This window comes from Pezoporus occidentalis, unplaced genomic scaffold (assembly GCF_034315485.1).
Source record: "Pezoporus occidentalis ecotype Australia unplaced genomic scaffold, CSIRO_AGI_Poc_V1 ctg27, whole genome shotgun sequence".
NCBI classification, from domain to species: Eukaryota; Metazoa; Chordata; class Aves; order Psittaciformes; family Psittacidae; genus Pezoporus; species Pezoporus occidentalis.
This window is the reverse complement of record NW_026914611.1, coordinates 8,729,444-8,746,735: the sequence shown is the minus strand read 5'-3', so window position 1 is coordinate 8,746,735 and position 17,292 is coordinate 8,729,444. Positions and strand designations below refer to the sequence as shown.

The window sequence follows — 17,292 nt, the reverse complement described above, 5'->3', positions numbered from 1 at the left end:
ACCACCCTCACAGGGAAGAATTGCTTCCTAATGTCTAATCCAAACCTCCTCTCTTTTGGTTTAAAGACATTCCCACTTGTCCTGTCACCACTTGCTTTTACAAAAAGACCCCCTCTAGCTTTCTTGTAGGGCTCCTTAAGGTACTGGAAAGCTGCTCAATTAATTTATTGTGTTTTTTTTTCAACTTACAACTTATTAATTCCAGTACATTATTAATTATGTATTAATTAAATATTGTTGGACTTTATTGAATTACTATATTAATGACTACCAGTAGTGTATCAAATATAGCAAAGTGACTCAAGAAGTCCTAACTCTCAAAGCACAAACCACTGATTTTTTCCTATGAATAAGCCATTTTAGCGCCGTTCACGTCCACAAACCTTTCCCGCAGCGTTTGCAAAAGCTGGATGTAGGTGTTTGCTCCTTGAAACCCCGCGCTCCCCAAGGTATGCCCCGTGCTCCCTGCCCTTGCCGCTGGCAGTACCGCTGCCGGTACCTCGTTGAAACGGTGACCTCTAGCGGCACCGGGGAGGAGGCGGCTCCCCCCGCCCGCCTGCTCCATCTCCAGCAGCCCTTCACCCCTGCGAGTTAAGAAAAAGGGTGTTGAAGTGAAATGGACCTAAATTACAGCCACAAGTTATTTGTGGTGGGTGTTCTGTGCGTATATTTCCCCCTATCTTTCCTATTTTAAATTATAATCATTTCAGTAAGTGACAATTAATGCAGTGCTTAATCACTGTTAGTGAGTAATCCCCATGTGCATGGGAAGGTAAGAGGTAAGTCTGCTTCTTACTGATGCTAGGGAGTAGCAGGCTTCATCTCTAGGTATCCTAAAATGAGGATTAGAATCTCTTTTTTTTCTGCCTCTCCCTGTTCCTGGTTTCTTGCTGTAAATCAACAGTTCTTTGGCATCTGTGAGTATGTCGAGGATGTGGTCTTCTCACACACGACCAGACCCCTGGGCAAAACCAAGTCCCTTGGCCAACATGGGCTGATGTACTCAGCCTCATCAGCCCACCTCCTGTCTGGGCATCCTGGGAGGCAGCACTGATGGGCACCAGACGCACACGCCCTTGTCCCATCAACATCTTCCTCACCGGGCAAGGAGGCCTCCTAGCACCTCCTGCTCACTTCAGCAACCCCTGTCATCCACTTCAGCTACTCCTGTTACCCCAGGACCAACAGCTCCTGCGTGGAGAAGTGCCTGTGCATGGTTTTCACCATGCTCCATCCATAGCAAGCGCGGCCGTGCTGACTTGTTTCAGGTGATGTGGGATGGCTTTTCCGTACCCCCCCCAGTTACAAAAACTGCTTTTCTTCCCTTAAATGCATTTTCTTTTCCACTAAGTCCCCATCCCTCCTTGCCTACACAGGGCAAGGTCTGTTACGGGCCTCGAACAAGGCTTTTCAATTGATGTGCAGCAGCAAATCATCCGGAGATGAGAGCAACCACTTCCTCCCTCCACCACCCCTGTGAATCTGCACCAGGACCTGTTGAGAGCTGCTGAGGATGATCAGGGGACTGGAGCACCTCCCATATGAAGACAGGATGAGAAAGTTGGGGCTGTTCAGCCTGGAGAAGAGAAGGCTGCGTGGAGACCTCATAGCAGCCTTCCAGTGTCTGAAGGGGGCCTATAGGGATGCTGGGGAGGGACTCTTCATTAGGGATGTAGTGATAGGACAAGGGGTAATGGGTTCAAACTTAAACAGGGGAAGTTCAGGTTAGACGGAAGGAAGAAGCTCTTTACTGTGAGGGTGGTGAGGCACTGAAATCGGTTGCCCATGGAAGCTGTGAATGCTCCATCCCTGAAATGCAGTGTTCAAGACCAGGTTGGACAGAGCCTTGGGTGCCATGGTTTAGTGTAAGGTGTTCCTGCCCATGGCAGGGGGGTTGGAACTAGATGATCTTAAGGTCCTTTCCAACCCTAATGATTGTATGATTGTATCATTCTATGAAATATAAACCATGTAAACATTGAAATTAAGAATGATTTGGGGTGCAGGAGCCTGACCCAGCAGCATGAAGCCAGTGGGTGAACACCCGCCTATGTTGATGGGTCTGGCTTTGCGTGTGGCTGCTGAAAGTTTGCTGGGTCACCCATGTGTACAGAGCCTGGAAGTGAAACAAAGCTCTGAGGAGCGACGTGGTGAGGTGGTGGGAGCTGGGTGCTGGGAAGCAGTGTGAGGCTCCTGCTGTGAGCCCTGAGTGCCTTCAGAATGTAGCGGGACCGGCTGCCCTGGGCATTCCATTGGCAGCGGTTGTGACCAGACCTTTTGTTCCCTGTTAAGAGAAAGAAGTTTCTGAAGGCAGAAACTGCTTTTTCATAGCAAAAGGCATTTGGTCTGCCAGCGACAGCCAGGCTATTAATTTGTGAACCCAGTGTGGGCGTGGAGACAGTATATATCCTTATCTACACCTTCTGAGGAGTATTGAAGTTTAGCTATTGAAACTACGCTGTCTTCATTTCTAGTAAAGAGTAATTTTACTCTTCTCAGGAGCTGGTGTATAAATCAGATTAAGGCAACGACTCTATTGTCCCCCACTACTTGAATGCAGTTTTAAAAAAGACCAAAAATAATAATAAGACCACAGCAAACATCTTGTGAAATGTTGTGTTTGGTAATTGATGGTCAAGGCCCACTGAAGTAATCAGATGACTACAGCTCTGGAGAGATGGGAAATTACTGGCCTCTCTCGAATTTCCCTCAGCTCCTGGGAAGAAATACCCTGTGTTTCTTACCCATTTAGAAATATTCTTCTTTATTGCCATTTTGTATCAGCCAAGTTTTAACTCATCCTGACACAGCTCCTTTGCAACCAGAGAGGTCAGATCCTCTCTTAAGCAGGGTTGTTCACACGAATATATGGAGATGGTGATTAAAGACACATTTAGCAAGAGAGTGACACTCCTGCTCCCTTGAGTCCATGGTAGGTGAAGCAATACCCACATGCACTCTATCTGATGGCACTGAAGAACCAGCAACCTGCTGTAACACCTGTGTAAGGCTGGAGACCTGATTTCAAAGTAATTAGGATTTTAGCCAACTTTGAGGTCAGGCTTTGATCGGGGACTGTGAAGAACAAAACATTTCCCTCTGACAGCACGTTTCGAGATTAGGCATTTTAGCAGCTCCAGACCGCATGGGGTTGCTGCAGACAATTAACACTGGCAAAGAGCCAAACCAAGAAAAATAACCAGAAACTCACCCCCACACCACGCTAAGCTGCACGGTATTTTGTTGCAAGCAAGATACTTGCTGAATAACAAATTCTTTATTTTAACAGCCTCTGCAGTTTTCCAGCGTGGCTCACAGGCAAGGTCCTGCTTTAAGGTTTCTGGCTCTGTGATGCCTAATGCTACCACTACAATTTGTAAAGAAAGTCATCTGGACCACCTCATTCCCTGCCTCTGATCCCTGTCTGTGACCTGCAAATCATCCCTCCGTGTCTCATGGCAGAGGTAAATTTGTGCTGACGCTAGCGTGGTGAGCAGTGGGTAGGTTTGGCTTCAGACAGAGGGGTATTTTCTCTGCTTCTGCATTGGAAGTGCTGGTGCTTCCCACTGTCCAAAGCCCCAGAGCAGTGTCTTGGAGCAAGCCATGGCCAGCACTCTCACTTGGGGTGTTAAAAGCTGATTTTTCTTCCCTTCCTGCTGAGTGTTGGCTTGCTTAAGATGTGGCTCATGGCTTTCTGGGCTGAATGTGATGCCAAGCAGGCTCTATTTTAGTGGGTAAGGAGGGGATTTGTTTATTGGAAGCGTCTTCCCTTACACTAACATCTGACTCTGCTTCTCCCAAAAAGAGGTTCATTTTGCAGTCAATTTTCTCTACCTACTACATATATAGGAAGCTCCCCCAAAGATGCAAAAGCTTGTACCATTCTTTTTCTGGATTTTATGGCATGCTCAGAAGTCTCTGCACTCACAATTACACCACCAGACCAAATCCTTCGTAATCACAAATCATTTAAAGCATTGAGCATCAAATGCAGCTACATTAGAGCACAGAGACTCAAGTGCTTTCAATAAGCATTAGCAGCTAAAATGTTGTAGTTGCTGTGAATACATTAAAAGTGAGTGAAACCCCAGGAAGCAAGATTTCCTGTATGAAGAAATAATCTGGTAACTATATTCCTGGGTGTGTAAGGGAGGAGACCAATTGCAACTTGGACTCAAGAGACAAGAGTGGAGAAGCAAAGGCATGTAATAAACTCATTAAAACAACATGTAGCCAACAAACACTGAAAAATATGGACATTTAAGATGGTAAGGTTTAAACTGAGGGGAGATTTAGGCTAGCTAATAGGAAGAAGCTCTGTACTGTGAGGGTGGTGAGGCACTGGCACAGGTTAGGGTTAGGGTTAGGGTTAGCCGCAACACAGCAAAGAGAGAAGGAGCAGACGTTGTGGAGGATTCGGTGAAGCCCATCCTCGATGACAAGCAGACTTAATGGGAAAAGCTTTACAGGAGAAGGGAGCTGCAGAGGAACGCAGGGCTTGGTCCTGCATGGGATCTGCACAGGGGTTTGATACCATTTTGTTGGGGAAGGATGCCAAGACCCTCACCAGAATTGCACCATGAGACTGAATGGTGCAAAAACATCTCCCTTCCCTGCTTCAAAAGACTTCCAGCCTTTTCGTGGGTATTATTATCTAACAGCAAAATTTCCTTGCAGCCTCAAACAAAATCTAATGTACATGAACATGCTCCTTCATGGGAAAACCGCAAAGCAGAACAGAGTCATTGCTCTCTACTTATCATTCATTCCCAGAAGTGCCTGGCTCTTCTCTATTCCCAGTTTTCCAGCTCCTGGTGAAATCCTCTAGTACTCTGTTACATGGATATGTGTAGACACACATAGACATATGCATGCATCTCCATCCTGGGCTCTCAGTTCTGTTTTTAAATGGCAAATTCCCTTATGTCCACAATGCACACAGTTGTCCTACCTCTATCCCATGGGATGCCCTGCTGCATTGCTAAGAGAGCCCCAGGTGCCCTGAGCAGGGGCTGAGCCTGGGCTGGCTGTAGAGTGGGAGCAGGCACCATGTGGGAGCAGTGAGACAGTACTCACTGCAGTTACACAAGGCACAATACTTTCTGTTGCGCAACATCTTTTGGGTCAGAAGGGGAGGGTTTGGGTTTGGGTTTGGGTCTGTTTTTGCCAAAAGCCTGACTTGCGGTGAGCGCTGCTGGAAAATTCCACCAAAAAATGGCTTAGGAATTTCTGAAAGTAGAATTAAGAGAGATATTCCCTTTCATATGGGAAAAAATAATGCTGAGGTATTGCAGAGAGATGCTATCCTCCCAAAGGAGACAACCATTACAGGGGGATGTGCTTACAAGAATGTGGCCATCAGTTTTTTACTCGCTGCATGAAATTCTTGCATTCTCTGGCCAAGCTGCAGCAAGTAGCAGTGCTAGAGTTTGCCCTTCAGTTCCCAGAGGGTCTCATCCATATGCTGATGCCCAACACTTGGACCAGGTGGGGTCCCTGGGATGACCCAGCACTGGCCAGACCCACAGAGGAAGCGAGATGCTGGCAGCTTGCCATCAGTCGAACACGTCCCCTGGCAGGAACTGACATGCGTTCACACCTCTGCTTTCCCTTGCTGTCTAGGGAGCAGCTGTGAAGCAGCCACAGTGGTGCTCTTCGCCTCCGCAGAGAGAGAGTGACGGTCACAGGAAGGCACAGGGGTCTGTGCCATGGCCATGGCAGTGGCTGGCACCAGTGAGCATCAGAGCTCTCTGAGATGCCACATCTTCCTTCTCCTGCCTGCTCTCCTAAGCAGCATAAAAAGAAGAGGGGAGTAACAGAAGCAACACCAGAAAGCCACATTAAGGTTGTATTCCTAGTCTCTAAGATTAGGAAATGCCAGCATCAGGACTGTCTGTAGCAAGTCAGCCCAGGTCTTTTACACACACACCCCACATGCACGCTGTGCCGCAGCCTTTGTCTGGGTGATCGCCCACTGCTTGCTCCTCGAGACCATGCTGTGCTTGGTGCTACGTGGGCAACACTCTGCAGGTGAATCACTGTTGTGGTGTGAATGAATTCCTCTCTTTGCTCTGCCCACACCATGTCTAGGAAGAGATTGTCACAAAACCTAGAGCTTGCTCTGGCCACTACTGGTAGGGGAGGCTTTTATTAAGGAAGGTTTCTCAGTAAGAAAGAGTTTTATTCCAGAGTGAGCTGGACCCACCTTCTCCCAAAGGACTCCACAGGATCTGGGGCCAGGGAGGTGGAAATGCACAGCTTGGGGCTGGTGCTACAGCCAGGTACGGCCATGCTTTGAGGAAGCAACAATGAACTTCTCAAGAAAAAAAATCAGGTGCCAAGGTCTCCAGCTGTTCACTGTTCACCATGGGTTCTCTGAGGTTTCCTTTCCCACAATGAAGGAGAGAGTACCCCAGTTGCACGCGAGTGCTGGGTAGCTAAATCATCAGAGGATACTAAGGCACTGAGTTGTGTTGACAACTGGGTGAATGGCTGTGCCCAGAGGGTGGTGGTCAGCAGCACAAAGCCTGGACTGGTAACTAGCAGTGTACCACAGGGGTTAGTACAGGGTCCAATCCTGTTCTACATCTTCATTAACGATCTGAATAATGGGGCAGAGTGAACCCTTAGAAAGCTTGCTGATGACACCAAACTGGGAGGAGTGACTGATATGCCAGACAGTCATGCTTGCCATCCAGAGGGACCTTGACAAATTGGAGAAAGGGCTGTGAAGGTGATGAAGGGACTGGAGCATCCTTCCTGTGAGAAGAGGCTAAGAGAGCTGGAACTGTTCAGTCTGGACAAGGCTCAGGGGGATCTCATCAATGTACATAAATACCTAAAGGGAGGGTGCAGAGAGCACACAGCCAGGCACTGCTCAGTGGTGCACAGTGACAGGCCAAGAGGCAATGGGCACAACCTGAAACACAGGAGGTTCCCTCTGAACATCAGGAAACACTTTTTCATTGTGAGGGTGACCAAGCACTGGCACAGGATGCCCAGAGAGGTTGTGGAGTCTCCATTCTCAGAGATATTCACATGGTCCTAGACAACCAGCTCTGGGAGTCCCTGCTCAAGCAGCGGTTTGGACCAGATGACCTCCAGAGGTCCCTTCCAACCTCAACCATTCTGTGTAGCTGTGAGGCATTGGTGCACTGTGCTGAGAGCCTCATGGAAATGATCATAGATCACAGAATCATAGAATGGTTTGGATTGGAAAGGACCTTAAGATTATCTAGTTCCAACCCCCTTGCCATGGGCAGAGACACCTCACACTACACTGTGCTGCCCAAGGCTCCGTCCAACCTGGCCTTGAACACTGCCAGGGATGGAGCATTCACAACTTCCTTGAGCAACCCATTCCAGTGCCTCACCAACCTCACAGTAAAGAACTTCTTCCTTATATCCAATCTAAACTTCCCCTGTTTAAATCCATTCTCCCTTGTCCTGTCGCTACACTCCCTGATGAAGAGTCCCTCTCCAGCATCCTTGTAGGCCCCTTTCAGATATGGGAAGGCTGCTATGATGAGGATGCTAATTTTTCCACTTGTCATAGGATTTACCTGGTACATGTCAAACATGGTCAAAACCTGGTAATAACACAGCCTCAACACTGAATACAAAGAATAAATGGAAATGGGGAATAAAAAGATGAACAAGTCACCAAGTTAGAAGATGTCTTGCCAAAAGAGGTTGTTGTATAGGGTCATGGAGACCCAGACTGAATTAAGATGATTTTTTTTGGCACTTTCTCTGTCACAAACACTCATTTCTGCATTTTGTGACCATCTTCTACACTGGTTGCTTTTGTTTGTGTCATAGCTGCAAATGTGCGTGTGTGAGTGTGCGTATGTGGCCCTGGCATAAGAAAAAACCCAGATAAAAATAGGACCTCAGTTCTCCAGCCTTGCCTTATGATTGTGTTTTTCTAACAAGTGTTTAAACATTGTTTTTAACCACAGAAATCAGATACCAAGAAAACTTTCATCCGATTCCTGCAAAATCATAATGGAGCTTCTAAGTCACGGCGCAGCGTGGGGAGCAAGGGCCTTTCATGTTTGCTGGAGGAAGTTATTTCATAATGTGAATTTCACTGGTATTTCTCTTACCAATTTGCTCAGACCTGAGTAAGAGTTGCCCCTGTTGGCCCACCTACCCCCTCCCCACAGCCAGGCTCAGTGAAGCCATAGGTACATGGAAATCGTGGTGGTTATGCGGCCCACGTGCAAGGCTTCATGCCCACGTTTTGGGAATGAAGGTGAGGAGAAGGAAGCACAGTCCTGGAGCAGCCACGTTGTGTTCTACCACCCAAGACACTGGAGTGAGCCATGACACTCCTCTGTGTGGTGGTTTGGTGCTGCAACGTCATTTCCAGGAGCTGGTGTTGCACAGGCAGAGTAAATCAGGTCAAGTCAGGGAGAAGCAGATTTCAGCTGCTTCATTACCCAGTGTTCCCCACCTAGATTTAGGGCCAGGTTAGGTTTCAAGCATACCAAAACCCCAGTAATTATTGTCTTGAGATTTTTGTCACGAACTGGCAGGCATCTCAGTACAGATTATGCTTTCTCTACCGTTTCCATCACTTTGAGCCGAATGTTGAGCTCCCCACACAGCTGCTGTTATTGGATAGGCAGGAGCATGTTAAAATCAGACATTCTCCCAGTTTCTGCTCTACCACCAGATGACAAATGGTGGCCTGAGACCCTGGGGCTGAGCTGTGGAAAATCCTTGCCTCTTGCATTGAAACCAAAAGCACCTGGATTGGAGATTTTTGTGTCTAAACCCAAAGCTTCCTGAAAATGTTTTGCACTAGAACAAAGAAAAGGTAACTGTAATCAATGGGGAAAGGAAAGAGGGAGAGATGATGATACAATGGAAAGAGGAGGTGCGAGCTTCCTGCTGTCTCTCTGTGAAGGACCTGTTACCTCATCTGTTATGCTGTCTTGCCTTCAGAAAGTCCAGCTCCAAATCATCTCTCAACTCTGGGAAACCCCACCAGGTTGTAAACAACAGCCTCAGCAACCCAAGTGTGGCTCTGCACCTGAAGGCAAAGTTCTGGAACAAGCCCAGTGCTGGCTCTCCCAGCACATGAGATGGCAAACGCCTGCCTGCGGTGTTCCTTGCCAGCTTTCCCACTGCCATGGCTGGACTCACAGCTGATGTCCTGAAGGACCTGATACCAGAGGAGCTGAAGGCTGGCTTTTCTGCTGGGCTGGGGTGAAACATCCATGCAAAGGCCTCCAGGAGGGAGAGGGGGCTGCAGGGAGCCTTCATTGGATGGTAAAGATTGATGTCCTTTGTGAGGATGGGAGAGAGAGCCCTGGTGATTCGGAGGTGCACATCTATCCCAAAACACCAAACACCTGGCTCTGGGAAGGGCAGCACTGACCCCCAGCAAGCAGTGAGGGGCAGCGGCTTGGCAGGGACCTGGCTGGGGTTGTGCTGTGGTTAATGGCCATGATCCACAACTCAGGGAAGAGACCGTCCATACTCAGTGTTTGCATAAGACTCCCCTGGGAGGTGTCCCCAGTGCCCTGGCTGGGTCCCTGGCAGCAGGGACACCCCAGGACAGCAGCTCCCATTTGCCCAGGGACAAGTACCTGTGCTGCAGGACTCTTGCTTGATCCTTGCCAGGCCGAAGGAAAAGTGGCTCTGTGCAAATATGGACGGCAGAAGAAAACCTGGACCAAGCTTTGAAGTCGAACCTCAAACCCCAAATCCCACACCAGGTTTCATCCAACCTCTGCCCTCAGTAAAGGGCAGCAGCTCTTAAATGAGATGGCTGTAAACTGGGGTGGACAGAGCTTCTCAGTGCAGCCAGGGGTGGGGGGTCCCTTTCCAACTACCTTGGTGTTGCAAAGGCAGGGAATGGGCTCTCCCTGCCCCACTCCCCCATCCGAAAGGGGCCGTTACCCGTGGTGCAGTGCAGCATTGCTGGGCTCGGTGGGGCTGCCTGTGCAAAGGGGTGGAGCTGGGTTGCACTCCTGTAGCACAGCACCTGCTGCATGCAGGGCAGGAGCATGTTTTGCACAAAAGAAGAAGCCACTTCCTTTCGTCTGCATTGCAGAAAGAAAAATAAAACCAGGCAGACAGCATTGTTTTCCCTCCTCCTTATTCCCAAGTCCCTGTCACCTGGACCTTCAGGCTTCTCTGCTGTTTTCAAGGCTGGTGATGCCACATGGGGCATCTCCCTTCTCTGGCTCCCCGTGACCCACTCTACACTTGCCTCCCTATGAAGGACCTCACCCTCTGCTCAGGGGCTGAGCTCACCCCCCCAGGCCTCCCCTCTATCCAGCCCTGCGTTGACACAGTGATGCCTTCCTGCTGGGAAGTGCAGAGCCCCAGGGACAGGAGGGGTTGTACAAGGGGGTGTTTGACTGAATGGAGAAAGTCCCAAGTGTGAATTTGCATCACAAAATGCCCCATCCGTCATTATCGTTGCTGAGCGCTGGTGATGGCGACGAGCTGGAGTCATTGCAGCACCTGCCTGGAAGGTGATGGCATTTTGCCTGGCTTCATCGTGGATTTATTTCCTTGAAAGAGTGAATCTCTAGAGATAAAAGTCTCAAGTGAGAGAGCATAATGAAAGCGGACAGGAGCAAAGCATCCCAAAGCACATGCAAAAAGTCAGCTCTTCCATCATCAGTGCTACAGTGACCCCCGACTTCAGGCCAATCAATACTTATTTCAGCCACAGCTCTATTCCATGCAGTGCATTAGGTAGATGACAGGGAAGTTCTGGATCCACTCACCAGTGCAGGTTCAGGATTTCTGCAGGCATAACACTTCCCTAATGTTACATCCATCAGGAATTTCCATCATCATCATGAAACAGCTCAAGAACCTTTGAGCCCCACACAAGTTTGATTAACTCCTGACAGATGTGCATGTAGTAAATCCCCATCTCACTAAAGGAGTATTACAAATCATTTATTCAGCAATTATTCTCTCATTAGCAAACTTCTTCCTGCATGAGATATAAACCCTCAGAGCAACAAAAGTTTCTCCAACAGATGGTTGTTAGCAAGTTTTCACTATTACTTTTGCTAGGTGCCTTCAACTTGTAATAATTCATGACAATATCAGTCACTGTGTAATTTCTATATGAATGACCCACAGTACATGAGTACACAGATTAGTATGGAGTTTAATGCCACTGTGTTGTAAAACATTATGAATATTATGCAATTAAAGAATTGGTTGAGCTTTACTAGCTCAGAGGGAACTGTAAGTTTAGCTTAAATGGAGTCTTAACCTTGACACTTCTTGGCCTCAGGATTTTTCGGTAGTGCCCTGAATGTCCTGTGATGGGAATTTCCTACTTTATTATGAGTTTTGGGGAAAGGAAAAAAAATGAAACAAGCAAGATGATCACCACCACCACCAAAAAAAACCTAAAACCACTAAGAAGTGCATAAAATCCTCTTGGGATTTAAAAGTCCCTGTGGTCTCCATTAAATAGCTACTATGGGGAAGGCCATTCTGGTGGCCATGGGGCAGCCTAAGCTTCTGCAAACATTTTGGGAAGTGCTGGGTGGGGGAATATTCTCTCACTCCCATGGGAAAATGTACTGGTTGCCTGTACCAGTCTCCAGCAGCACCTGCATGTAGGCCTGTGGGCAATCAGAGCTCTCCACTGCCCGGCACCCTGCAGGGACAGAGCAGGCTCTGTCCCCCTGAGAGCTCCAACTGAGACAAAAGGCTTTGGCCTACATTGACCAGACAACAGATCACCCTAATAATGAAAATATACAATGAGGGTGGTGAGGCACTGGCACACGTTGCCAGGACAAGTTATGGCTGCCCCATCCCTGGCTGCGTGCAAGGCCAGCTTGGATGGGGCTTTGAGCAACCTGGCTAGTGGAAGGTGTTCCTGCCCATGGCAGGGGGGTTGGAACTGGATGATCTTAAGGTCCTTTCCAACCCAGACCATTCTGTGATTCTGTATTTCCACTCAGGGCAGATTGTCTCATTCCACTCAGGTTAGCCTCAAGGGGCTGTGTCTGGTGGTCTCTGTGTGTGTGTATGAAAGGCAAATCTGGGTTTTGCCACAGCCTGGGGAGCCCTGACAAGCACCAGCCACAGGCACAATAGGCTCCATGGGAGATTCATCCTGACTTTTTTAGGTACCATAGTCTGATGGTTCTGCCCTGGCCATGCATATGTGTCCAGGGTTGAACACTCTGGATGGCACATGGGCCAGAGCTGGGCTGTTGTCATTGTTCAGTCGCATTTTGCATCCTTGTAGAAATTTTCAGAGTAAAACCCAAAGTCAGCTCAGGTGTCGGGAGCGATTGCTGTGCAGGTACAGTCATTTATCTTCTCCAGCTCAGCCACTACTGAGAATAACCCCCACTGCAGCAAAATGCCTCTTACACACTGAAAAGAAAAACCTCAAACCCAGAAAGAACACACATTTTTACTAACCCGAACAGAGAGAGAAAAAAAAGAAAAAACAACAAAAAACCCCAGACGTCAGGGTGCTTTTATAATGTGAGCGAATCCCAAGAGGCGCTCACAACGAAGCCGGGTGCGTGCAGGCAGGGAGGCGAAGAGGCTGCCCCCCCCGCCCCAGCACCGGCCGGGAGGAAAAGGAGGGGGAATAAAGAAGGAGGAATAGAGGAGAAGGAGGGGAAGAAGGAGGAGGCACCTCCGCTCCCAGGTTAGAGCCCTGATTTCTCTTTGGGGCGTGTGCGTGTGAGCATCTCAGCACCGCCGTCTGGGGACAATCCCGTCCCGTCCCGTCCCGTCCCGTCCCGTCCCGCCGCTGTTGCGCGCCAGCGGAGTGGAGCCCGGAGGCGACCCCGTGGGGTGAGCGCAGGGCCGGGGGGCGAGGGGGGGAAGGCGGGGGATGGAGGTGCGGGTGGTCCCCGGCCCGTTGCGGCGTGCGGAGCCGTGTCCCGCAGCAGGATGAACGGCGGGAGGGTGTGCGGGACACAGGGGTTCTGTGCTGGGTGTGTATTCCCTTCTCCCCGCTTTGGATGCGATGAGATTTCTGGGGAAAGCCGGGATTTTTCCTCTCTTTGAATTCCTTCAGGTGTGCTCCTGTTCTGGTCCCAACCCGGGGGTCGCAAAGGTGGTGCTCTTTGCAAAGGGGAGCAGAGGTGATCACCTCTGCACCCCCAGCCCCACCTGATCACCCCTTCCCCACGCCCACTGCTTTCTGGGCATTTTCTCAATGGAGCTCCCCATTTCGATGAATAAAAGACATCGCTGCCACCAGACAAGATTGGGACCTTGTTTGTGTGACAGGGTATCTCCTCTCCTCCCTTTCTGGAATTGATTTGCAAAAAAAAAAAAAGCCCAAAATAAGAGGATCTGGTGACAAGAACACAATGAGTCACAGCCTTTGTTGGGGCGCTCGCACCGAAATCACAAGAGGTGCATTTTTCCAAATGACTCGGGCTGTGTGCTGCTGGGGGAGGCAGGGAGCAGGGGACTGACTGGCTTTTTGCTTTGCAATGAGGGCTGGCCCTATGGGTGCCACTCCTGTTATCAATAAGCTGCAAGTTTCATCTCTGTTCTTACTCCAAGGGAGAGGGCAAGAGCTCACAAGGCACTGTGGAAATGGCTGTTGTGGAGGCTGTGTTCTCGCCTGCCAACCTCACCTCCAGCAACCAGAGCAGCTGCAATGTGCACAACCACCACTTCACTGCCAAAGTCACCTTCTCCCTCTTCTACACTGCCCTGCTGGTGTTTGGTTCCTGCGGGAACATCCTGGCCCTCTGCATCACCTTCCAGCGCAGGAAGAAGAAACTCAACTCCACCGACCTCTACCTGGTGAACCTGGCCCTCTCTGATGCGCTCTTCACCCTGGCACTGCCGGGCAGGATTGCCTACTATGTCCTGGAGTTTGACTGGCCATTTGGGGACTGGTTCTGCCGGGTCACAGCCTTCATTTTCTACATGAACACCTATGTGGGCATCTACTTCATGACCTGTGTGAGTGTGGACCGCTACATCGCCGTGGTGCGCACCAAGCACCCCAGCAGGATCCGCAAGATGAGCCGTGCCAGGGGTGTCTGCGTCCTCATCTGGTCCTTGGTGTTCCTGCAGACAGCGCCATTGCTCCTGCGGCCCATGACGCGGAGGATGGGGGACAAGTTGACGTGCATGGAGTACTTCAACTTTGAGGAGATTCCCAAGCTGCCTTACCTGCTCCTGGGGGCCTGCGTGATTGGATTTTTCCTGCCTGTGGGCATCATCTTGGTGTGCTATGTGAGGATCAACGTCAAACTCTGCCAGACAGCCAAGGAGAACCCTCTGACAGTGAAGAATGGGCACCACCGCAGGGCCTTCACCATCATCCTGGTGGTGCTGCTGGCTGTCTTGCTCTGCTTCAGTCCCTATCACCTCAATATCATTCAGTTCATGGTCAGGAAGATCCTGTACCAGCCGTCCTGCCGTGAACAACAAGCCTTCAAGATGTCCCTGCAAGTTACTGTGGCATTCATGAACCTCAACTGCTGCATCGACCCCATCATCTACTTCTTCGCCTTCCGGGGCTACAAGCGCAGGCTACTCCGCATCTTCAGGAACAGCGGCTCAATGACCTCCTCCTCCACTGCCAAGACCCCCTCTGACAGCAACAGCCACAGCCAGCAACCTGGCTCCATCTCTGTCTAGTGGCACAACTCCTCCCTTTTGCTCTGGCCTGCAGCTTATGAACCATCCCCGAGGGCAGGAGCTAGAGTTGGGCTGCAAGAACCAGCACCTCCAACAGGCTGCATCGCTTCCCTTCCTGAAGCCAGGGGCTCTCACAAAGCCAACCCAGCTGGGACACAGCCTTGCCTGGCTCCACATGGCTGGCTCTGTGCTCAGCACTGCTGGACCACCATCCTGGAGAACAGAGTGGTCCATTTTCATTCCATCCCCAGAGGAGGTAGCTGGTGCAATGGCAAACCCAGCTGGGGGTTTCTCAACACTGCACCACGCCACCCTCCCTCCCCAATCTGCATTCCCTGTGGGGCTGGTGACTGCTGGTGACCACCATGGCTGTCCTGCCTCCCTGCCCTGGAGCACTGCGGCAGTGTCCCCACGGGCCTTGGAGCAGCTGGCATGGAGCACATGTACTCGGGGCATTTCAGGAAAAGGCTGGGATGTTACTTCCATGCAGAAAGTTGTCTGCAGCTCCTTACCCGCACTGACAAACAGCACCTTCACTCTCCTCTAGCTCAGCATCCCGGCTCTTGCACCCAGGTGCTGCATGGGGTGAGCAGTGAAAGAGACCAGAAAAGCCCTTCCTCAAGGGAGGGGGTGAGGATGTGAAGCTGCAGAGCTCCTGGGAGTGCTGCTGCATGCATCCGCTGCTTGGGCGGCTGCTCCTTCCCCAGGGCGCCCTTCCTCGCTGCTGACAGCGCTGTGGTTGCCCTGGGACCCATTGACAGGAAGGGGATGCCGGTGCTGGGGCTGCAAACCCTCTCTGAGGGCACTCGCTGGGGAAACCCTCCCACCCTTACTTGAAGGGAGTGGAGGAAAGGGGACAAGGAGTAGCCTTACCTGACCTTGACTGACCTTTGCTTGAACCTGTTGCCCTGACAAGTCCGAGAGACTTGTTAAGGGCAACTTACATGTTGGGTTCCCGTGGAGTTATGAGCCTGTGCGATAAGGAGGAAGTCATCAGGAGCAGGGACTTCCTAGGCTCTTTTCTGAAGTCACAGGACTATGATAAAACAAACACATGCAGGATTTCACAGTTCCTGGGAATTCTGCTCTTCTGGTTGAGGCTGGAAGGGACAGAAACCTGCAGAGGGACATGAAGAGGAACAAAGCCAGCAGCTTTATTCTGCTGAAAAGTAAACCTGAATGGACACTTTTGATTAATACAAATAACTCTCTCAGGTAATAATCTTTCTTTATGCCTAGAAAGTTAGTAATAGTCATGTACAGCCCTTTCTCATTTTGAATGTGCACAAATGAGCTTTTGGATGATGGTCGTTTTACTTATGGTACGGTAAGTGTATAATCCTGAAGGCTGAATAAGAGGGATGTCTAAAATAATTCAGGTGGGAAAGGGACTCTGACAGGTCCTTTCAGAAAGCTGAGTCTTCCCCAAAGTGGGCCTGACCCCAGTGCTGGCCTGCAGAGAGCCTGTGTCCTGAAAAGCACAGTGTATGAGGAGGAGTTAATATGCAATAATCTATCAATGGTCTGAACACCTTACAGGAGCCTGGCTAGGCTGCTGGTTGCAGTACAGTTATGCTGCCCTATTAATCTGTCAAAGAAGCGTCGGCTGGAAGGGACCTCTCTGCCTCACGTCATCCAACAGCCTACTCAAAGCCAAACTGTGGCTGGCATAGTGTCAGGCTGGCCATGGCTTCATCTAGCCAAGGCTTGGAGCCTCCATGCAAGGCGGCTCCCCCCACCACCAAGGGGTGCTGCATTGCCCTACGTATGGAAACATTTTCCCCACTGTCCAGTCTGAACCTCCCCATCCAGAGCTGGTGACTGTCACCCCTCAGACCGCCCAGTTGTGCTGGGCAGAGCTCCGAATTCCTGTGTGGCTGGTGGGGGCTGTCTGGAGAACAGTGGTACGTAGCTATCCATCTCGGAGAGCCTCCACATGAACACCAGAGCACAGGTCCACAGTGGTGGCCAGCCCTCCTCAAGACCACAGCACAGACATGCTTTGCCAGGCTGGAGCCCACAGCGGAGGCAAAGGCAAGTTTGTGAGGAAGCCTTCTCAGAAACAGGTGGACTATAAACATAGCCTTGTTTGCTCCTTATTGGGTTCTGTTTTTCTCCGAAGTATTTTAGTAACAAAGGTATCTCCGTGTTTCACCCTCCTGCTGCCAGGAAGAACCTTTGGAAAAAGAAATAGGTGAATAGCTGCGTTTAGTGCTGCATGTGACAGCTGGATCCAGCCTCCATCCTCTGGACTGATGCCAGCCAGCGGCCCTTTGCTGGTGAAAGTACCCACCCGGGGACAGCAGGCAGCTAGCTGGAGCCAAGAGAACACCCAAGTGGTGGAGAGGAGAGGGACTTGGGTAGGATGGATCAGAAGGAGCATGGGCAGAGAACTGTCTACGGGAGGAATTCTGTGTCACACCAGCTCCCCCAACTGGGGGTGTGCCCAGCTACTTGAAAACAGAGCATTTCGCTGAAATGGAGGAGCGTTTTGTCTGTAGTCGCAGTAACCCTTTCTCTACACTTCATTCATCTGCCTGATGAGAGCTCCTTGCGCAATGCTGCTTCCTTTAACCAGCCGAGCAGCTACTGCCCAGCACCTCGTGTGTTTCCTGCTCCTTGCTTTGTCCCACAGGTGAACCCTCTGAGAACCATTGATCCCCATTT

The 17,292-nt window shown here is 50.3% G+C and overlaps 1 protein-coding gene across 1 annotated transcript; it reads left to right on the top strand.

Annotated features, from left to right (window-relative positions):
- The first annotated feature begins 13,469 nt into the window (after positions 1-13,469).
- LOC134166727 (G-protein coupled receptor 183-like) lies at positions 13,470-17,010 on the top strand. The gene has a single exon (XM_062624671.1). It carries the CDS (start codon positions 13,567-13,569, stop codon positions 14,623-14,625), a length of 1,059 nt encoding a protein of 352 aa, XP_062480655.1. The 5' UTR covers positions 13,470-13,566; the 3' UTR covers positions 14,626-17,010.
- The last annotated feature ends 282 nt before the right edge of the window (positions 17,011-17,292 follow it).